Source organism: Drosophila miranda, chromosome XL, assembly GCF_003369915.1.
Source record: "Drosophila miranda strain MSH22 chromosome XL, D.miranda_PacBio2.1, whole genome shotgun sequence".
In the NCBI taxonomy this organism is placed as follows: domain Eukaryota; kingdom Metazoa; phylum Arthropoda; class Insecta; order Diptera; family Drosophilidae; genus Drosophila; species Drosophila miranda.
The window spans coordinates 9,525,940-9,548,177 of NC_046673.1; the positions used below are offsets into that span (position 1 = coordinate 9,525,940).

Below are 22,238 nucleotides of genomic sequence, written 5' to 3' on the forward strand. Positions count from 1 at the left end.
GTATCCGCACTCCTGTTAGATCTCACTATAAAACGTATATCTCAGAATTTCGCCCCACCCCCTTCCGCCCCCACAAAAGACGAAAATCTGTTGCATCCACAATATTGCACATTCGAGAAAACTAAAAACGCAGAATCATAGATAATGACCATATCTATCAGATTGCTGAATCTGGATCAGATCGGATCATTTTTGTAGCCAAAAGGAACAAATCAATTTGCAGTGGCTACGCAGCCCCCGACGTCACGCTCAGACTGATTTTTTGTCTCTCTCGCACGCACTCTTTGTCGTGTCGTTCAATATTAGCGGCGTCTGCCGGAGGAGAGCCATACTGACTTAGTATCGGGTATAACCGTAGAGTTGCGGTGTCCGCAGCAACTCACAACGTTCCACCTCGTTTTCAATTTTAAATCTTGCGGCATTAAATTAATTACAAGCGTAAATAAAGAGTTATCGTGATGATATTTGGGCCTTAAGAAGATTGATGACTGTTAAAAATCGCATTATATTCAGCTATATCATACGAATGATATGGGCCCGATTAAAGCTTCTGCTATGCAATTTTTAATTAAATAGAGCTCCAATCTGTGCATATCTTAGTGTCACGGCACGTGTGCCTCGACTCACAACATCACGGCTATCTTACAATAAAATGAGAACCTAGCAACTCCAGAGACTGCAGACTGCAGACTTTTGCGGTATTATTTACGATCGGAAATGGCCATATTCTGATAAGAGATCAAGGTTGGTTGGTAATATAATATAATATAATATAATCTTTGGAGCACCAAAGCTACAATTCAACGCTAGGTATGCCCACTGCGGATCTATTGGGTTCTCCAGCCAGCAAGGCATCGAAGGAAGCGGGGCAGCGGACGTTCTGGCTAAGGAAGGCGTCTTGCTGGCGAACGGAAAAACTGAGAACCTGCCTCCCATGTACAACAGAACGCAATGGAAAAGTACTACCTCAGAAGGACTACAGAATGTTAGTGGGAATACTCAACGTTTCCCTGCCTAATAAATAGTAATAAATAATGATCTCTTTTATACAAAATTTAATAAAAAGGTTAATGGTTAATGGACAAGTTTTAGATTTAAGTAAATAACTTTCTACATAAGTTCTAAATTCAATAAAAATAAGTTTAAGCTGGGATATGGCATGAAATAAGTAAATACTTATGGATGTGTATCTTTCGAGCAAGATACCTTTTTATTGTTCGGTAAAATAGTTATAAAAGATAGGCAAATTGTACAATTAAAATGCAAGTGAGTTTTGTTCTCTGTCGGGAATACGGGAATACACGCATCCCCGTCTATGGGGTGCATTCAAATCGTTGCTTCGTTGACGATCATGACGATCGAGAATATATATAAAATACGTATAAATATGCACACATGCTCGTGCATACATCTGTGCGTACAGACTCCATCTGTGTGGACGGTTGTCTCTGAGAGGATCGGGACGACTCTCGGCAAAAGGGCATCAAAAAATAGTCGTACGAAAATAAATTATATAGCACACACAGGCTCGACACGTCCAGGCGGTGTCGGGTGGCGGCTAGCGGTCAGGCAAGGCTAAAGCATTGTGCGACCTGCAGCTGCAGTTGCACAGCGCAGCGCCTCCGCTTCAACCATCCACATCAAGTGCACTTTGGTGGACAGGGGGTCATCTTAGGTCTAGGGCTAAGGGGACGACGACTTAAAGCTACATACATATTTCTGTGGTCGATACGGCGCACGGGCATTTCTCAGTTGTACTCCTGCTTGGGGAAGTAGTCGGGCACAAAGATGTGAATGATGATGCCGGTGGTCATGAGCGCAAAGTAGAAAATGACGGCCACCCACCAGAGGATGCGCTCCCAGCGCCTCACCTCAAGATTGCGCAGCACCCCGATACCCACCAGCAGCCCGGCCACGGCCCCAGACAAATGCGCCACATAACCGATCTGGTCGTGCTGATCGGTGAGGTGGCGGTACACAGAGGTACCCAGATCGGTGAAGCAAAAGACGAGGAAGGCCAGCAGTTGGACTATCGCGTATTCCATCTCCGAGTAGTTCTGCAAGACAAAGCATATCCGTGTGGTTATCCGATCAAAATCGGATCGAATGTCAGAAACACTCACCATTATGATGGTTGCGATATGCGCCGTGATCAAGGCGTAGACACCGCCGGAGGCGCCGGCCAGAAAGATGCGCGGACTCGTCAACGATGTGCCCATGGACCCGGCCAGGACGCCGGCCAGATACACCAGCGCCACGCGCCACCAGTGATGTACAAGCTCCAAGGCAATGCCCAGAAATATCTGAATGATCAGGTTCATCATCAGATGCATGATGCCCACGTGGACGAACATGTAGCTAACGAAGCGCCATGCCTCGTACCGCTTGTACGGATTGTAGATAAAGAGCGTCGCTGCCGGACCGCTTGTGCTCTCGCCCAGTCGATCGTTGTGGTTGGGATCGTCCCTGTGTGGAAAGAGGCAGGTTAACAGGTGAACAATTGAACCGGTGGCATGACAATGGTGGCTGCATACTCACTGAAAATGGATAACATCCACCAGAAACATGATGATCTCAATGATCGAGAAGATGACCATGGTGAGGGGCGGCGGGCAGATAGACATTTGCTTCTCGTAGGCACCGTCGGGCTCATCGCCCTCCAGCGGCTTGGGCGGCGGCACCACATACCGGCAGTATCTGGCCAGGATATTGCGCACCATCCATTTGTGGTGCAGCGACATCGTGTAGAACTCCTCAAAGTCCAGATGCCCATTGTTGTCCACATCGCTGCGGCGCAGTATCTGCTCGGCTATATAGGCGGGTATATCCCGGCAGTAGCCGTCCGAAATGAGCTCCTTCAGCTCGTGTGTGCTGATCAGGCCATCGCGGTCGGAGTCGTGCTGGTAAACAGAAAACAGTTGGGAAAAACCCGATTAGTTTCGTGGCATCCAATCCGATCAAAGCAATCAATCGTATATCAATCATTCCCTTACACACATTCAAAAAGTTCAGAGACCCGACCCGATCCCAACTATCCCACAGGTCTTACCGAATTCCCCTTCCGACTGACTTCAGAATGTCGCCGCTTGAACAGATAACAACCAAACATTTGAGCAGCTTGTTCTCTGGCTGGTCCTGCGACAGCAATGGCAGCGACGAGGAGTTGACCCCCCAGCAGGAGTCATCCGGCTTTGGGACCTTCTGCCTTTTGTACCTCGGAATGGCAGTGGTCTTCTTCTGCATCAACAGCCTCACCAACCAACACACGGAGCACCAGTCACGCCTCAACAAGAAGAGCCGTCAAAGCGGGCGTTCGGGACGACATCACTCCATCGCTCCACGCAGGCGTCGTCACTCTGTCAGTCCCCGCAAGCGTCAGGGGAAGGCAACAGAGAGGGTCGCGTCGACGCCAGATGTCTGGCATGATCCCTTTGGCCAGGAGGAGGAGGAGAAGGAGAACAAGAACCAGGAGGAGAAGGAGAACGAGAACGAGAAGGAGGATGATCAGCAGCAGGGCGACTGCTTTTTTGACATCCTGTCGGACGATAAATAGAGGTCAAAGCCATAGCCAACGCCAGAGCATCGCCTGGGTCATCGGGTCTCATACAAAATTTTAAATCCAAATTCAAAGAATAAGCGGCACAATAAATTAACAACAAAATAAAAAGCGCACTGCATCATGCATCGTGCAACATTGATGTGGTAACAGCACCGCATTTGGTGCTGGTCGTCTGTGTCGACTGCAACATATTGTGGCTATATACGGTCCGGTCCGGTTCCAGGACCAGGTCACATTGGAATGCTGCAACCAAAACGAGGCTAATCAAAATCAAAATTGAAAGCCAGCCAACTGCTGGAAATCCATTCAAATAGATAGAGTGGGAATTCGTAGATGGCTAGCAGGAAACTTCCTCCTAAATGGAAGCTTTTCCTGATCTTTCCCACATGGTAGTCCAAGAAGCCAAGTCGCCCAGTCCAGAAAGAGAGTGAATGGGGTTTAGTCACGCACACACACTCTTAGCCAGTGGCCAGACAGTGGACGCCAATTGTTTTGTTCCAGCACACAGTACACAACATACATACATATGGATAGATGCATATACATATATACTAAAGACTAGTGTATGTCTAGTTATATCATGAATAGATTGCGTTATTGAATGAAAGCTTAAGGAATGCCACGCCTCTTCTTCTTCTGCTTCTTCTTCTTCTGCTGCTTCTGCTGGGTTTTTTGTTTTTGCTTCTCTGCCACTTGAATGTTTGCTGGAAGAGAGTCGAGTCGATTAGATTGCGAGAGGGAGGGGAGTGGCAGAACGCTGAACCGCTATGTGGAATGCCAATCGAAATGCTTTTCGCTTTCTTTCCAGTCTGATTTGAAAGGATGGATATCGCATCGGACTGGAGGAGTTGGCCAATGCTAATTTCTGCCATCCGAACAGAACGAAGCGGAATAACATTCAAAGAGAAGACAACTTTCTTTGGATCGAAAAAGAACACACATAAAAACTATCTTCAGACCCCCGAACCCTCTGCAACTGACCAGCAGCTATTTTGTTTTTGTTGATTCTAAAAAAATTCTTGGCTAGAGTTCCGTTAGCAACAGAAACACCATTCCCCTGAAATCTTTATTTACACGTTCACGCGTGAGTGTCAATTTGCCGTTCAGTTTTCTCTTTTCTCAGTCAGCACTGACTCGTTTTATTATCGACCTATAATTATCTAAAACTCTGAAGAACATATTTAATCAAGGATAGCACTGCAGGTTTGTGGGAAATATATACAGTACAGCCAATCAACCAGGGTATGCATAATATGAAGCCTTTAGAACACAAATACGCGACTATGGTCGGGACTCTGCACATCCGTTTTGTGGAAGTGATAATAAAACACCAAGCAACAAGAACATGCAAACAGGTGCGAGGAGTTGGCATTGGGAGAGGGGGGTCAAGGTGACTAACGCCACTTTATTGCCTCCCCTAACATCAGAACAGGCACAGTAACAGCAACAACAATCCACCACCACCGAAAGACGGAACCCGACACAAAGCAACCAATAATTTATAACCGGTTCTTTCGCTGCCCCCTGCCCCTCCCTCCACCAACAGCTGTCAGCGATAAGACAACGCCTCTTCCCCCTTCCCTGCCCCACCCAACCAAATGCTAAGAAAATAGAATGCAACAAATAAAAAAGTGCAGAAGCTTGTGATACCCTTCCGCGTCGATCGTTCCTATGGCAGTAGTTTCGACCGATAGTTCAAAGGGCTGTGTAATATATGTACATATGTACGAGTATCAATACATAAAACTGCAATTCAAAATATCGGAGAAGGTACTATAAACGGAAACCTTTTCCCATAGCAACTACTAATAATTTATATACCTACTTGTAGTATAGGGTATTAAAGAAAAAGGGGGAAATCAAAAAACGTCTATGTACACATATATGTACATATGTTTGCCGTAAATACGCAAGGTGCGAAGATGAGTGGCAGCCAGGAAAGGAAGAGCCGCCCTCAGCTGAGAGTGGGGAAAGGGTGTCCGTCCACATGCAATGCCATGGATGATGATTCATTCATTAATTCACCAACTTTCACCAATGGCAACGCCGGCAACAACAAAAACAAAAAAACCAGAAAAATTTTCAGTCACACACACACACGAACGAGGAGGTAAGGGGGAAGACGAAGAATCGTTTTGCCGGCTCAAGTGCAAAAAAATTCCCATGGTTTGAGTAATTTTACGAAATTCCCCAGAAACAGGTCCCCTATTTCCTGTGCTGTGATCTGTGATGCTTACCTTGTCAAATACTTCCCTCATCTTGCGCCGATCCTCTGGCTCCTGCGATATTGTCTGATTGAGGGGTATCTCCTCCATGTCGATGGTGTCCTGGCGCAGGGTTTGGGGCCGTGAGGGCGGCGATCTCCGCTCGGGTGGTATATTTGGATAAAGGCCGTTCTCCACATCCCGCTGCCGCTGCTGCTGCAGTTGCTGGGCGGGCGTCTGGCTTTGCTGGCGGACCACTGTCTTTACAGGCATGGTGGTGTAGGGGGATCTCTCAATGCGTTGTGGTCGATAGATGAGCTTTTGCGAGGATCAGCAGGACCAGAAGAAGTAAAGTTCCAATTGGGCCGTTCGAATGTAAGACTTAAATTCAATTACAATTTCTGCTGCGGACTCATGCTCGCAGTTTGATTTGCGATAAGATTAACATTCGGCCATAAAAAGTAAGGTGTATGTAGCCAGAACGCTCACACATACACACACACACACACACGCCAGAAAAATCGGCTAATGGACAGGTAGCGATGCCGCTTAGCCCGTAACCAAAAAAAAACTACAACAAAAAATGGTCAAACCCGCGAAAACCACAACCGTTCCGAGCGAGAAATATTAACAAATTAGAGATGCATATGTGATGCTCCTATGTTGTTTATATCGATATATGGATGATATGATTTTTGGCGGCTTGGAAAAATATCTATATCGATGTATTTGTGCGATCACTTATTGCAGGTGCACATATTATTGTGTTAGCTATAAATAAATAAATCATACTAGTTAGACTTCATCCCTAGAGCCACTGCCAGGTGGGAGCAAGCAGCTGTCATAAGACGGGATGAAGTCCTCCTGGAGGATATGGTTGCTGGGAAGGAAGTGTCGTCCGCGTAGGGGGTCAATGTCATATTACTGCGTGCAAAGATGGTGCAAAGTTAGATTCTTTATTTTTATTATTTTAACAAACACGATATATGTATTTTGCCGCGACAATATTGGCTCTAGTCGAATGCAACACCTATCGATAGGACTGGCCCCTGAAATCACCCCTGAAGGTACGAGTACAATATCGATGTATCGATACAGGGCAGCCGCCCCCAAATAGGTATGGCACCGATAGCGACGCAGTACATTTTTAAATGTTGAGCAATAAAAAATAACAAAGACCGCAGCAATCGTCGTGACTGCGCGGACAAAGGGGAAAGACGTGGAAAAATGCACAGATCGCGGCCAGTGCATTTAACAATGTGGAGAAGTATCGATGCGTAAAAAACCAAATGCGGCAGCCCCAGCCATCAAGACCCACGCCAACACCTCAATAGAAAAAGTAGCAGCAACAGCAAACAAAAATATATAACAGAGAAATCAAAATAAAAGGTATTACGAGATGTGTGCAGCGTGTGTATGTGTATGTGCTTAATGGAATATATGTAAATACAGTACTTAAATGAAACTCTTTAACTGTATTATTAAAAAAAATAGTTCTTGTCCCCCTGTATTGTGTGTCTGTGAGTGTGTACAATTCCCTTGGGTCGGTGTTTCAATGCTAAGGAAGTGTGCGATAGTGACGGGTCGCCGCCGCCACTCAGCTGTGAATGTTTTCGTTTGTTTTTTTTTCTTGTTCCAAAAAAAGTGCAAAGTTATATTTTTATATTTCAGTGTTTTTCAATTCTCTATTGTTTCTATGGACGTGTGAATGTGTATTTCATGTCTAATAACATTAAAAAGAAGTATCCTCCACTCAAATTGAATTTACTTTGTGTTGTTGCCATTGTCCCTCCCCTATTTGTTAGAGCTCTAACTCCCCAACCATTACCATATACTACGCACTTTGGTTTTGGCCCCGTTTATTGCGTTGTGCTTACCGATTTCTTTTTGTTTTTCGTTTTGCATTTGCTTTTGCGTTTTAAATCTTATCAGCAATACGACACATGCATAAATAAATATGTACATATGTATATGATCATGTGTCGTGTTTCTTTCACACCGTTCTCAACTGTCGTTTGGCCTTAGCCCATATATGCGTGTATGTGTGTGTGTATTTCCCCTCCATAAGCGAAAACCCCTTATCAAACAGCCATGCCCCACTCTCCGCACATCATCAGCTTTCATACCACACGACCAACTAAGCAAAAAACTTGAATATATACACATGCATATGTATACGCAGTCAACGACCGCACTCTTTTGTGTCCTGCGTTTACGCTGACTGCGGTAGTTGTGGGTGGTTGTGTCTAACATGCTCGAACATACATATGTACGTTCATCCATTGGGAAACGATTTTCGCAGGAATGGAATCCTAGTTGTCCCAGCATGTGACCTCGTTAGCTTTTGTCCTCAAATCAATTACCCCTAATGAAGGGACGTGGGTGTACATACCTCAATGGGTTCGTCGTGCATATGCTCATGTGGATGCCTGGAGAGCAGAGCTCTGTTTGCATCACTGTGAATATGAGACTGTCATTATTTTGACAATGCGAAAGGGCATGAAGTCTTCGACTTTTCAGTGTTTTCGTAAATCATTATTTCCTCATTTCTTTTCTATAGCTTGTTTCATTTGCATTTGCTTTTGGTTTTTGCCTTTGCTGCATTTTGGTTCTCTCATCCATATGTATGCTTATGTGTGTGTGCGTGCCTGTGTGTTTGGTTTACAGCTGCTGCTGCTGCTACTGCTACTGCTAGCTGTCGCTGTCCTTGATTATAGCTTTTCTTAGCTTTGGCAGAATCGTGGACTGACGACTGGTTGTTGGTTTTGCTGCTGCCTTTTGCTTCGCTGCTTCTGCTTGTGCGCTTTTTTCCGTCTAATTTGTTGTTTCTGCTGCTATCGCTTTGGCTTTTGGCGCTCGCTTTGTTATTATGATTTTGCTTTTGTACATTTGGTGGGTGTGAAGGGTAAGGTAAGCGCGTGGGGAAGCAAGCAAGCACTTTGCACTGCACTGCGCTCTGCCCTCAGCACTGGTTGCTCTCTCTGACACTCTCTCGTGCTCTCTTTCGTGGCTGTGCGCGCTGCCATGGTACATCAAATAAAAAGTATGTACCACCTTCTGATTGTGGCGTTCTCTTTTTTCGAGTTGCTATTCATTGTGATTTGTATCCCTCTTAGCATTCGTTCTGTTTATTTTGTGGTTACCTTTGCACGGAAAGCTTTGTTCTAAAACTCAAACCGTTATTCATCTCTCAAAATTATCGAGCCAAATTCGGTTTTAATTCACATATTTATGCACAGATCAGAGCTCCAATCGTGTTGGCATTGGTTCGACCACTTGCCATGTTTCGCAGTTATTTATATATACATACATATGTATGTATACTAAAGAACTTAAAACCTTTACTCGTCTCCGAAAATGTACAATGCTAAAATCGATTTTTTTCATGGAAACGACCATGGATATCATTGAATCTTAGAAGCCTAGGACATTGAACATGTTTTGAAAATTGTCAAAATTATATTACAATTTGAATATTCTCCTTCTATCTGATTAGCAAAGATTTTTTTTGGTATAAATAAACGCTTCATATTTTCAAAACTATCCCTAGTTTCCAATCGAATTGTATTATTTCTGAGAGTTGTATTACTGCTTGCCGGCATCTGTGGGGAAAATCGGAAACAGGTTTGTATGACACTGTCTCACCTTTAATTGAATATACCGTGCGCGTTGCTCTCCCGTTCGCTGCTTTTTTTCACTTCTTATGCTGCTCGCTCACTGCTCTCAGAGGCGCTGCTCTGCCTCTGCCAGTGTCTCTGCTCCACTCTGCTCTGCTCGCTGGGGGCTTCAGCTCAGATGCCATTTAATTTTCAGTTACTAGTTGAAGTAGACAACAAAACAAGAAAGAGCACCAAAAAGAAGAAATATATATGTACATATGTAAGTGCAGGCCAAGCCAAAAGGGAGGCACAACAAAACCAGGAACAGCAGTAGTCGCAATTAAATGTAGAACTCCAAAAATCCACTGTATAACAAATCCATATACATACATCCATACATATGTGACTGTCCTCCATGTGCTGTGTGTTTGTGCAAAAGAAAAAACAGTTATAAACTTTCAAACGGTAGTGCGCGATAAATTATTGAATAGCTCTTTCCTGTTTATATTTTATTGTGAAATATTTCAAAAATATAAGCAGAGGCAAAGAGCGAGAAAGAGACGGCAAATGCTTCAATTTGCAGCTGACTCTCATTTTGGGATGACTCTCATTGTTATTGCTGTTGACGATCTTCCATGTGACAAGAGAACCGTGGGCGCATCTCGCACACATAAATGTCATACATATATGCACATACGCAGGTATATATGTAGATATGTACATATGTATGTATACGCAAGAGCCAAAAGACAAATGTCTGACAAAAGCAACGCAAACAACAAAAACAACAACAACAACACCAGAAGCAGCCCCACTGTGGAGCCTAAACAACCTACAGTATTACTTCGGTGCCCAAAACCAATTCACCACACAAGCAAATCGAAAGAGAATTTCACAGTTTTTGTGTTTTCCCGATCGAAGCCAGACCGTGGAGCATGCAGTGGCATAGACGATAGAGATAGGAATAGAGGCACAGATAGTCATAGGGAGCGAACAAGTAAGCGTGAGAGAAACAGCAAGTGAGAGCGGAGAGGGTCAAAGTAAAAGCAGAATTAGCTCATCCAACAGTCTGACAGAGAGAGAGAGAGAAAGATATAGAGGAGACAACACAGTAAAAGTGCATGGGCACAGTGGGGCCTGTTAGCTTTTTGTTGCTTGCCGGTACGAGGAAATATTAATTTTTCAAGTGTAATCATTATAGCGGCTTTTACATGACAATCTCTACATTATACATTTTCTACGAACATTTTGACCAATGTATTTCAAATGAACCCACCTTCCTAATTGTGACTATGCTCCATGATAAAAACTAGAAGACATACCATTGCCCGTGTGTAACAATAGAATTTAGCCTTGAGTGTCGACTGGGTCCAGCTGAACAGCTGCCGAGCTGAACCGAGCCCACTGTACATTGTTGATTTCAAGATGATTTTTGGGGTTGGCTCAAGCTGGTTTTCTCTGCCCAGCTCTCTCGCTCTCTCCATCTCTCTCGCTTTTCTCTTTCAAGCAACAACATTAAACAGCTGAGCTTGTTTGAAAACAACAGTCAACCATCCCGTTCCGTCCGACCCTCTTGGTATGGGTGCGCCCTGAAAATGGGGCCAGTGGCAGATGACGACTATATGACGGCACCAGAAGTTCTCGTGAAAGGACAGCAGTCATAGGCCATAAAGAAATGCATGCTGAGAGCTTGCCCAAAATTAACAGTAACGTAACTGTGGGGGCACACTGAGCGCTGCGGCATCCCCGAAGTATGCAACACGGGGATATTTGTGGAAAATAAACGGAATTAGGGAGACCTTCCATTGAAGGACAACCAATTGCCAAATGGCAACGACGTAGTAGGACTTCGCGGGAAAGAGAGGGATGCTGCTAGGCTGTTGTGAGAGGCTGTTGGAAGGGGAGTGTATGTGGAAGTGGAAATGGAAAGGAGAGCGACGTCACAGATGGCTGACATAGTTTCCTCAGTTAGGCCACGTGCATTCCTATGGGTGGATACGTGTGGGTGTGGGTGTGTGTGAGCAAAAGAGAATCAAAGGAAAAGTTGGGTCTTGAATGACCTAGATAATAGAATGGAATGGATACATGTTCATACATGTGTAAGTGGTCTTGCGACTAGCTGCTTGTACTGCAAAACAACTAAAATTTTAATAAATCCCTTTATACCCCCCAAAAGGAAACATTCAAATTTTCACATACTCAAATTGTTCTCTCTTGCTCTTTTAGGCAGCAGCCCCTTTGCGACGCTTCTGATTGCGCTGGATTGTGTGTGTGAGAGTTGACGAATGCGGAAGAAGGAGCCGTGCAACAGGAAACGGAAAGAAGGAGAATAGCACCACAAACGGGAACCGGAACAGCAATAAAAACATTTACAATATACAACAAATACAGAGATAGAAAGAAACAAAGAAACAAATAAACAAACACCGCCTTAGCCTTAGTAAAATACAACGACAAGAAGAGGACAAGAGAGACCGAGATCGAGATCGAGACCGACTTCATCAAAAGCACTATCCTAACCTTATCAAATCCCAAATTCAAAAGTCAATCAAAAGCTAAAGCTACAAATATGTCGTCACCCAGTGCTGGAAAGCGTCGCATGGACAATGACGTGATCAAACTGATTGAATCAAAACACGAGGTCACCATTCTCGGGGGCCTCAACGAGTTCCATGTGAAATTCTTTGGCCCGTCGGAAACACCCTACGAGGGCGGTGTGTGGAAGGTTCGCGTCTATCTGCCGGATAACTATCCCTTCAAGTCGCCGAGCATTGGGTTCGTGAACAAGATCTACCATCCGAACATTGACGAATCGTCTGGCACGGTCTGTCTAGATGTGATCAATCAGGCCTGGACGGCCCTGTACGACCTATCGAACATATTCGAGTCGTTTTTGCCGCAGCTGCTCACATATCCGAATCCGGTGGATCCGCTCAATCGGGATGCCGCCGCCCTGTACCTGCACGAGCCGGAAGAGTACCATCGCAAGGTGGCCGACTATGTGCAACGCTATGCCACCGAGGATGCGCTGCGGGCGGCGCAACAGGAGCGAGAGAGCAGCGATAGCGAGTCGAGCATGTCCGACTACAGTGAGGATGAGGCCCGGGACATGGAGTTATAATATCGGTTTAACTCTAATCAAATACCATTAACATTAACGACAAATGCCTAATACTAATGCTTTAGCGCAGCTCTTCTCTCTCTCTCTCTCGCCCTGCATCTCTCCCTTTTTGAGTATGACGATGACGATCTTTCAAACCAGCAAATCAACAGCAAACGGCAACAAAATTATACATATATACATCTATATATATATATATATATATATATAGGAATGATAATTGAATTTTAAGATAGAGAGTGAGGCGACAATGCACATGCATACCATATGTATGTATATATATATATATATACATATACATACAACATATATAAATATATATATATATATATATATACATAAATTTATATTTATTAATGTAAGCGCAAACAAAACAAGATTTGAAAACTCTTAGTTAAGCCATTTAGTAGCTGATAAAAAACAAAAACAAAACGATGACAAAGAAACGTCTAAGATCTGACCAGGGAGTAAAGGATCTCGTATCGAAACAGAAACGGAAACGGAAAGGATCAGTTACGAAAAGAACATAACGGAGCGGAGCATCAATATTAAATGGAATGAAATGGTTCTAATAAGTAAAGTACACACGCAATACAATGTCGGAGAGTAAGGCCGAGTCGGGGCCAGACACACAAAAAGGCAACAACAACAAACAACAACAAAAAACAAAATAGTGGATCAAAATAAAATAACTGAAATCGGAACAAATCGGATAATGATGAAACAAAAATTGCTTTTGGCCTTGGTCTGGCACTAAACAGACGATGACGATAACCATAACCATAAACGATAAACGATAAAGGAGAACGGATAACGGATAACGAGGACGAGGCCCGATCTTTCAAAATATAGCAATTAAGCAGTGCAAGAAGTGCAAAACGTATCGAGATGAAATACAATTACCACCATCCACAGCAAGTTCTGTATCATTATCCCACATCGCATCCCCCAAAGGCCCCACAATCCCAGATAGTATATTTTAACGTAACCCCCGTAAAAGGATGGATTGCTTCTGAGTACGAGTAGATCAACGAAGTGTGCGAGTATTTTAAAATTTATGTTAATTTGTGTTTTGGTTTGCCTTATTGGCGCCATCATTTTATAGGACTTTCCAATTCAACACAATTCGCAATATAGATATACAAAACGTATACACGTACTCGTATGTAGAAAACAAATGAAACTTTAATGTTGAAAATGGAAAATTGAAAATTGTGAGCCCAAAATGCAGAATCCAATCTGACTTAGCAGCCTTGGCCCTGCCCGAAACGTAAATGATCGTAAACGTACATAGAACTAGTAGACAACCAAGACAAATCCTAAAAGAATTGAAGCATTATGAGATACAAATAAACGTTGCAGTTCTTTTCTTGTTAATTAATATTATCATACGGTTATTATGTAATGTTTTAAAATAGGATTCTAATTGAGCGTGTAATTAAATGCAATAACTTTTATGCCTAACTTATGCCACCTGTGTTTAAGCCAAAACAAAATCGGTTTTTTATTGCGTATTGAGTATTTATTGTTTTTTTATTTCCTTGAGTTGGGGTCCAAAACGAACATGCGGGAGATTTCCCTCTCTCTCTCTCTCTATCCCTCTATCCCTCTCATTGTTTGAATCGTGTGCAGTGCTGTGCTGTGCCCTTTGTGCTTGATCATCACAGCACACAATGGATTCAATGGAAAGTGCAGTGCAGTACAGGGGCTGTAAATCAAATCAAAGTGCATCGCGAGTCAGAGATGATGAGCTGAGCGACATATACATACAATAGCTACGTATATAGGCATTACCGATCGATCTACTGTACTATTTAGGTAGTAGTATTACTAACTAGCACTACGAACCGTATGTATAACCATATTTTAGGCCTAAGTTTACACTAAAAGCTGAACAATTAATGTGTGCACATGTAATCTGGTGATTGTATACACAATATACCTACAAAATATATGATATCTATCAGAAAATACAATAATTGAAATGTAATTGAAAGCAATCGAGACCGAAATCAGTGGGTAGGTTAAAGGCAGTCAGTGTCAGTCGGCGGGAGGGATCAATAACGCATATATATCCTTAAAAGCAAAAAAAAAAAACCAAATGTTGTTACAGAGAAATATAAATCTAACAAATAATAGAAAGGAAATTGAAATAAATGCAAATAAAATCTTCGTAACGATTTTGGCGATGGTGCGATGGGTGTAGGGGTGATGAAAGGTTTTTGGTTCTTATCTTGGCCTTGTTTTGTCAATAGTTTGGCCCGCCCCCCCTCCGGTGTGTGGTGGTTATCCATAGAGTTCCTTGGGGGCCCACAGCCTGCCCTTACCTATTCCAACTGACAATGCCTGGGGACTGTCAGCACACACTTTGAGACTCTGGCGGCTCTGTGGCCTGTCTTCGCCTTGGAAACTGAAAGAAAGTTGCAGTTTGTTGATTCCTTTTGTTTTGGCCGTTTGCCATTTGTGGATGAGCCCGAGGGCCAAGGGACACGCTTTAACGCTCCTGCGTGGAGTCTATCGGGCAATCAAAATAACAACCTAGACATGGGTATCTACTTTAAAGATCTATAAACTCTACAACTCTTTCTGTGCATCGCTTGCCCTCTTCCCCTCTCTCTATCACTCCCTCTCTCTGTCTCTCTGTGTGTGTGTGTGTGTGTGTGTGACTGTGTGGTGGGTGTATCTTAAACCAGTTTAGACTTTAATTACGGCCGACATGAGGACAATTTCCATAGCATACATTGCAGCGCACGCTGATACGGAGCTGGGATATGGCGATGACGAGTCGTCATAACGGAGAAGAAGAGCCTTCTTCAGCTTTGAATAGATGTCCGTGTCCTCCACCTGTGGGAGATACATATCTAAAAGAACATATTCGAAGAAATGGTGAAAGTGTTCCACTTTGAAGTCTGCTGATGCCGTGACGTGACGGAGGTGTCTTTCGCTGGAACTTTACAAAGATACATATACCTATGCCGATGACGTCAGAAATGAGCATTAAGAAGTGCCGCTATCGCTACCTGGAATAATGAAAAGATCACTGGATAGAAAGACCCTGGGACTTGCCTGAAGTGGGGCTCCTTTTTTGGCAGCTGCACTCCAAAGTATCTATCCACTGTACGAGTATCTAACAGATATCCCAGATATCATTGCTCCGAGCTCAAGGGCAATTAAACTGCTTGGATGGAGAGGTCTTGGCCAACTATCGGTTGCATTACCAATTGCCAATTGGTCCAAGTACATGTGCATCCTCGTGCTCGTGTGTGTGTGTGTGTGTGTGTGGAGTGTGGTGTGTGGTGTGTGTGTGTGGAGAAGGAGTAGCAGCTGCTGTTGATGTACTGCCAAGTCCAAACATGTTTGATTTGCTCCCTTCAGGGCTGTCAGTGGACTTGCAACCTGACAAAGAGTTCGAGGAAAAAGCCCCCAATACATGATTTGTTTGGGTGGCAACCGGGCAACGGATCGGAGCAAATGGTTAAAAATCAACAAATTACAACCGTTACATATGTACATACATGTGTATATACAAGACCCAGAGACCGTTGCATACCAAAGTATTGGTTCGTCCCCGACACTGGCACGCATCGAAGCCAGTGGAAACGCAAATAAAATTATAGTGCCAAGGGCGGAGCCGACCATAAATACATATATGTATGTGGAAACGATATGGCAATAGCTATAGCTACCGCCAGACAGACAGACAGACAGACAGACAGGCAGAAGGTGGGTCTGGTCTGTATGTCGGGGCTACTCCCTCTTCTTGGGTAATCAAAAGATAATAACATTTTGCGCAACGGAATTGCACACAAGAGCGAGAGTAAGGAACAAATGAAATATCGCCAGGTCTAGCGCGATACAACAATACAATGCCCCCCCCTCATTGTATGGGGGCAGAGACTGAGAGAGAGCGAGAGATAGAGAGTTGAAGTAAAGTTTAAATGAGCAAAAGAGTAAATGAGTGCACTGGCAGAAATACAGCAGCTCTCTCTCTCTCTCTCATTCCTCCCTAAAGTGGCTCTGTTGTGGTCCCTTTCTTACTCTATGCTCTGGCATGTGTTCTCTCCTTTTGTTCGATATCGTTAGATAGATTTTCGGTTACTTAAGATCTATTTTCTTTGCTTCAAAATTATTTAAATATGGATAATCTTGCCCTCGGACACATTCACATTCATATACTGCTGTACACTCCATTTTCACTATCTTAAGACCCATCTTAAGTAGGATCCATACCAAAGATCTACATATATCTTATCAAATATCATCTTATTATACTATTTCATATCTTGTACACGATCCGTCCATGGTGATCCACTTACACTACTTTAGGACCCATCTAAACTCCTTTGGACCGGTCCATATTCTCTAACCATCCATTAAGAACAACATACACAATTTTAGTACCCATTTACACTGCCTTAGGACCCATCTACATTCTTGAGAATTGTTTAGAATCCACTCACCCTACTTTAGGATCCACTTACCCTACTTTAGCTTCCACTTACACTACATAAGGATCCACTTACACTACTTTAAGACCCATCTTTAAGACCGATCCATATTCTTCAAGCATCCATTAAGAACGCCATGCACCATATACTGTCTTTGGGCCTATTTACACTGCTTTAGGACCCATCTTCATTCTTAAGTATTAATTAGGATCAACTTACACTACTTTAGGATCCAATTACACTCCTTTGGACAGGTCCATATTCTCTAAGCATCCATTAAGAACGACATGCATAATTTAGAACCCATAAACACTGGGACCCATTTACACTGCCTTAGGACCCATCTACATTCTTAAGGATACTTTAGAATCCACTTACCCTACTTTACCATCTACTTACACTACCTTAGCTTCCACTTACACTACATAAGGATCCACTACACTATTTTAAGACCCATCTTTAAGACCGATCCATATTCTTTAAGCATCCATTAAGAATGCCATGCACAATTTTAGAGCCCATATACTGTCTTTCGGTCTATTTACACTGCTTTAAGACCCATCTTCATTATTAAGTATTAATTAGGATCAACTTACACTACTTTAGGATCCAATTACACTACTTTAGGACCCATCTACACTCCTTTGGACCGGTCCATATTCTCTAAGCATCCATTAAGAACGTCATGCATAATTTTAGAACCCATAAACACTGGGACCCATTTACACTGCCTTAGGACCCATCTACATTCTTAAGGATACTTTAGAATCCACTTGCACTACTTTACGATCCAATTACACTACTTTAAGATCCACTTACCCTACTTTACGATCCATCTACACTGCTTGGACCCACTACTTACGATCCATTCTAGTGTCCTTGGATTAATCTACAGTGCATTACTACGACATGGCCAAAGCCAACGATAGTTGGTCACCGATTAACAAGACCTTTTCTCTCTCCCTCTCTCCACGTATATCTCCCCGTTAATTAGATTTACTGGATCTGCCCTTTCCTTGAAGTTTTCTCTCAGTGTACTCTCATTGCAGTCGGCGCTGGCTGAAACAATTTATGGGCGAAATGTGAATGTGAACGCTGCCATTAGCCATTACCCATTCGGATGTAATGCGATGTGAAGGGCATTTGCATTTTGGGCCTCCTGGGCCTCCTGGGCCTTTAGCCTTTTGTCTTTTGTTTGCTCATATCTTTTGGGCTACATATCCACATACCTGGGCGTTGTATGTACATATTGGAAGTGACTGGGGAGTCCAGGTGGGGGAGGGGGATGAGCGTGTTGGCTTTGACACATAAAGAGGAACAGGGAACCCATCTATCCACACACACACACACACACACACACACACGGCCATGTATTGGAAATTTGTTTTGTTGCAGGCAAAGCAGGCGCCACCAAGGGTCGTTCGCCAACTCCGACACCCAATCGTGATAATGGTGGGGGCGGAGCTGGAGGTGGAGCCGCAGCTGGAGCTGGAGGCGGAGGGGGCGGCGGCAGCGGCAGCGGTGGTGGTGCAACGTCAGGCGGAGCCGGAGCAACAACAGCCGGCAGATCCACACTACATGCGAACAAAACGATACTGAAAACGGTCTCGGTATTCCTCGCCAGCGGCAAACGTAACTCGAGCAACCAACAGTCAAAGGCCGCCGCGGCGGCCCTGCAGAACAAGCGGCAACTGCGCCAAAGGAGGATGGAGGAGCTCAGTGGCAAAATCAATCCCAAGCTGCTGGACAGTCTGCGCAAGAAGACGCGCTTCAGCAAGTGAGTAGGCCCGTTCCGAGAGCCAACACCCAATCCACATCCATCTAATCCCGCGTTACAGAGACGAACTGGATTCCCTGTGCCGGATCTATCGGAAGCTCGTGTCGAACTGCCAGTATGCGGCCAAGACGCTGGCATCCAGCTCTTCCAGTGCAGCTATAGCCAAGCCCCATGCGGCCGTGGAGGTGAGTCTTGCCGAGGATACCCGTCCTCAGACTCTGAGAAACGAGTGTACATATTCTGGCCACGCAGGGCATTGACCGCATCGTGTTCCGGGAGCTGTTGCACAGCACTTTCGACATTGTCACCGAGGAGATCCTGATGGAGCGCATCTTCTGCAGCTGGGACAAGGCACACGAGGGCCTGCCCCTGCGGCTCGAGGGCTGGCTCATCGGGCTGTCAACGTTTCTGCGCGGCACGTCCACGGAGCGGGCGGGCTTCTGTTTTCGGGTGTACGATCTGAATCAGGACGGATTCATTACCAAGGATGAGATGTTTACGCTGCTGCGGAACTGCCTTATCAAGCAGCCGCAGGACGAGGATCCCGACGAGGGCGTCAAGGATCTTGTAGAGATCGTCCTCAAGAAGTTCGACCTGGACAAGGATGGCAAGGTAGGAGCAATGCCCCATCATTTCCCTGAATCCCTTCTATAAGCATTTACCCACCTCTCTCAGGTCTCGCTGGAGGATTTCATGACCACAGTCACGGCGGAACCGCTGCTGATTGAAGCCTTTGGCCAGTGCCTGCCCACGGACAGTGCTGTCGGCTCCTTTTTCTCAACGCTGCAGGTGTAGGTCGAATCGAACCAGAACAGGCACAATATCATATGTTACGGTACGATATTTGGTGGGTTTGTTAATCAATAGTTTTTTGTTTTTTATTTTGTGAATTAGGGGAATAAAGTACGTTAGACGAAAGTCGATGCGAAGGTTTACTTTATTCGGGAGACCCGAAAATATCGATGATTTATAGAGGTTATGCTATCCCATCCACAATCCATATACGAAGGAGCTTGTTCGCTATTTTTTGGTGGTTTCCAGGAACACGGCCATTCTGGAGACCATTCTGGAATGAACCCTAATGATACAAAATTCATGAAAATCCGCATTGCGACGGATTGGCCATAATATCTGCGGGAGGAGGACGAACCCAAACTTTGAGCGACCATCGAGCCAATAGAACTACAATTAATCTCTTATGTTGATGGCCCATTTTTGGTAGCTGGTGACCCCGAAAACAGGGCTAGATTATTGTAGAACGGGAGTAATGCTACCTATACCTATATTATATCTCTTGTGGTTCCAGCGTATGTTAGAGATGGCTGACCCCAGACCACTGGGATGCCATGGGATGCTATCGTATTTTCTGGACTGCTTTCTTTATTGGTTTATTGCACAAACGCCCCGAGCAGTGTCTGTGGTGTCACCCCATACTCGAAGAGACAATGCGCTTGATTAGAGTGCCCAGAAGGTGACCCCGACCAATGACAGAGATGCAATTCATTTCTGCGAACAGATGTCTGTGCAATTTGCACGTAATACTGAAGAAATCAACTGAGATGAGGCACTGCTCGACGTTCGTCTGTGCCATCGAGCCGTACATGAAGGTTCGAGTTCCGGCGATTGTCGGTGTCAGGCGGCATGTTGCAAGTTGAGGACCACAGCTAGTCATAGTCATATTTATGCAAGCGTCAAGTGAAACAATAAGCCGAGTCGAGTGGTCCGGTAATGCGAGCTAATTTATTCGATTAGCCAGCCGCATCCACACACACACACTCACACATACAGATAACCCAAATGGTCACGAATCTTGTTTATCTATCGAATGCATTCATGCAACGCCCAAAGCAAGTTCCACGCTGTTTAGCTTCCCATTCCACTTGCGACGCTGACGCGGACTGCCACATGGCACATGGCACTTGCCCGTGAACCGTCTCAATACTGAATATGACTGGGAAGGTGGACCGGATTTGGCATAGAACCGGAATGAGTGCAGCAGACAGTGGCATTAAATTACATAATATATTCTCGTACACACATTTTGAGTAGCAGGAAAGGAAGGCCGGGCCGGACCGCGCCGGCTTGGGATAACGATATTTGATCGGATCGAAACCAAGAAGCCACTCTAGAGCCAGTGCCCTTGGCAGTCATGTGTGAATCTTGACTGAATCTGGAATCTATAAGGGTGATATAACCAATGTTCTGTTGGTGCACATACGTGCATATATTAATGGCACAGCTACGAGGTGTGGCTCTTTCACAATTCCATTGAGAACTTATCATACAGACAATCGATTCCGATTGATTTTGGTAAGGTTTTAATACCGATTCGGTTGCACTGAGTCGGTCCCTAGCATCCAATAACAAAACCACAATATATATTTCGTTACTATGGTAGCTATCTGATCAAGATTAGGTCCGATTTTGAGAATATCTAACATAGAACATGGATTCGTAGATGCTTCAACTTTTCCATTTCGCTAGATCATTGATCTTGTATATTACGAGATAGATACAGATTAGTTCACTGCTACTTATTTGATTGATTGAAGGGTATACAAATTCGATTACTGATTGGTTTCATTGGAGCATTGATCTTCTTTTTTGTTAGTTGTACAAAGACTGTAGATCTTGAACTCCGACTTTGTTTACCCTGTCTCTATCGAAGCTATCAGAACCTGATCCTATCTATGTATATGTCCATCGCAAGGAACGATGAATCTTCAGGCCTTTTTATTGGTAATCTTGTCTTTCGCCATAGGTGTTATTACTTCTAATCATCGGGTGTCCAATGCAGTCATGTCTGGGATCTGGTGAAGTTGTTTATTTTTTGTTTGACATATGGATTTCACATTGTAAACATTGCCGCGTCGTTTTCATTGACTTTTCCAGCTTATCGTACATTCAAATCACAATCACCTTCTGAAGGGTTGGGACTGCTCAGTACCTGGGGTGTGCACTTAGTACCCTAGTACCGTATTAAAAAAGTGATTCATTACTTAGGACCCTCGCCTACTTGTAGATAGGAGATCTTATCGCTGCTTCCGAAAATTAAAGCCACCTCAAGCTGGGATGATGTAATGAGTGCTCAAAGTACTAATTAGCTCATTTTTTGTTACACTTTTGTAATGACTGGGCGGAGGGAGAGCTCTAAAGAAAAGTACATACGTATATTTTATTTTGTTGATTGTGCACTTGCACTTACAGATGTACACACGTGTGCATGTATGTATGTATGTACCTTATCGTAATTTTGGTAGATAGTGCATGGACTTGGGTCAAAAAAGCCAAACTAGCCTCCGATCTCACTGATAGAAATGTGCTGCTCTTAGTCGGCTCTTACTCGTGGCTCATCCGCGCTGGGGATCGTAAACGCAAACTCTTTCCAGATCTTTGGATGTGTGCATGCGGCGCCGTACATGAGCACTGCATTTGATGGCTAATAATGGGGGACTACAAGCAGTTCCCCCCCAGAGTGGTGTACTATTAATATCGGACCCCGGTTAATTCCCACACATGCACGCTACGCT

The 22,238-nt window shown here is 44.3% G+C and overlaps 4 protein-coding genes and 1 long non-coding RNA gene across 6 annotated transcripts; 4 read left to right on the forward strand and 1 right to left on the reverse strand.

Annotated features, from left to right (window-relative positions):
* Positions 1-1,176: 1,176 nt before the first annotated feature.
* LOC108158786 (protein rhomboid) lies at positions 1,177-6,036 on the reverse strand. The gene is made up of 4 exons (XM_017291470.2): positions 5,797-6,036; positions 2,539-2,900; positions 2,124-2,466; positions 1,177-2,057 (listed from the first exon to the last, which is right to left on the reverse strand). Exons 1-4 carry the CDS (start codon positions 6,034-6,036, stop codon positions 1,749-1,751), a joined length of 1,254 nt encoding a protein of 417 aa, XP_017146959.1. The 3' UTR covers positions 1,177-1,748.
* On the forward strand, positions 2,968-3,669 carry LOC117185784. The gene has a single exon (XM_033386339.1). The coding sequence runs from the start codon at positions 3,077-3,079 to the stop codon at positions 3,551-3,553; it is 477 nt and encodes a 158-aa protein (XP_033242230.1). The 5' UTR covers positions 2,968-3,076; the 3' UTR covers positions 3,554-3,669.
* LOC108158809 lies at positions 4,653-5,212 on the forward strand. The gene is made up of 2 exons (XR_004471284.1): positions 4,653-4,762; positions 4,826-5,212. It is a non-coding gene; the product is annotated as an uncharacterized LOC108158809 (long non-coding RNA).
* An 846-nt stretch (positions 6,037-6,882) lies between the features above and the next one.
* Positions 6,883-12,775, forward strand: LOC108158793 (ubiquitin-conjugating enzyme E2 H). 2 transcript variants are annotated; one of them, XM_017291483.2, is made up of 2 exons: positions 6,883-7,152; positions 11,589-12,775. In XM_017291483.2, exon 2 carries the CDS (start codon positions 11,932-11,934, stop codon positions 12,481-12,483), a length of 552 nt encoding a protein of 183 aa, XP_017146972.1. In that variant the 5' UTR covers positions 6,883-7,152; positions 11,589-11,931; the 3' UTR covers positions 12,484-12,775. The 2 variants fall into 2 exon arrangements, with proteins under 2 accessions (XP_017146972.1, XP_017146979.1); XM_017291490.2 differs by lacking the exon at positions 6,883-7,152 and adding an exon at positions 9,541-9,642.
* Positions 12,776-17,840: 5,065 nt separating this feature from the next.
* LOC108157212 (EF-hand calcium-binding domain-containing protein 1) lies at positions 17,841-19,807 on the forward strand. The gene is made up of 5 exons (XM_017289202.2): positions 17,841-17,859; positions 18,327-18,708; positions 18,770-18,893; positions 18,961-19,320; positions 19,384-19,807. The coding sequence occupies exons 1-5, from the start codon at positions 17,841-17,843 to the stop codon at positions 19,501-19,503; spliced, it is 1,005 nt and encodes a 334-aa protein (XP_017144691.1). The 3' UTR covers positions 19,504-19,807.
* The last annotated feature ends 2,431 nt before the right edge of the window (positions 19,808-22,238 follow it).

Excerpts from the sequence above, each read along its gene's own strand:
- LOC117185784 (XM_033386339.1), top strand. The coding sequence starts at position 3,077 with ATGTCGCCGCTTGAACAGATAACAACCAAACATTTGAGCAGCTTGTTC.
- LOC108158786 (XM_017291470.2), bottom strand. The coding sequence starts at position 6,036 with ATGCCTGTAAAGACAGTGGTCCGCCAGCAAAGCCAGACGCCCGCCCAG. Across the intron at positions 2,901-5,796 it reads TGAGGGAAGTATTTGACAAG|CACGACTCCGACCGCGATGG; the intron begins GTAAGCATCACA and ends TCTGTTTACCAG. Across the intron at positions 2,467-2,538 it reads GTGGATGTTATCCATTTTCA|GGACGATCCCAACCACAACG; the intron begins GTGAGTATGCAG and ends CTTTCCACACAG.
- LOC108158793 (XM_017291483.2), top strand. The coding sequence starts at position 11,932 with ATGTCGTCACCCAGTGCTGGAAAGCGTCGCATGGACAATGACGTGATC.
- LOC108157212 (XM_017289202.2), top strand. Across the intron at positions 18,709-18,769 it reads AAGAAGACGCGCTTCAGCAA|AGACGAACTGGATTCCCTGT; the intron begins GTGAGTAGGCCC and ends CCCGCGTTACAG. Across the intron at positions 19,321-19,383 it reads ACCTGGACAAGGATGGCAAG|GTCTCGCTGGAGGATTTCAT; the intron begins GTAGGAGCAATG and ends CACCTCTCTCAG.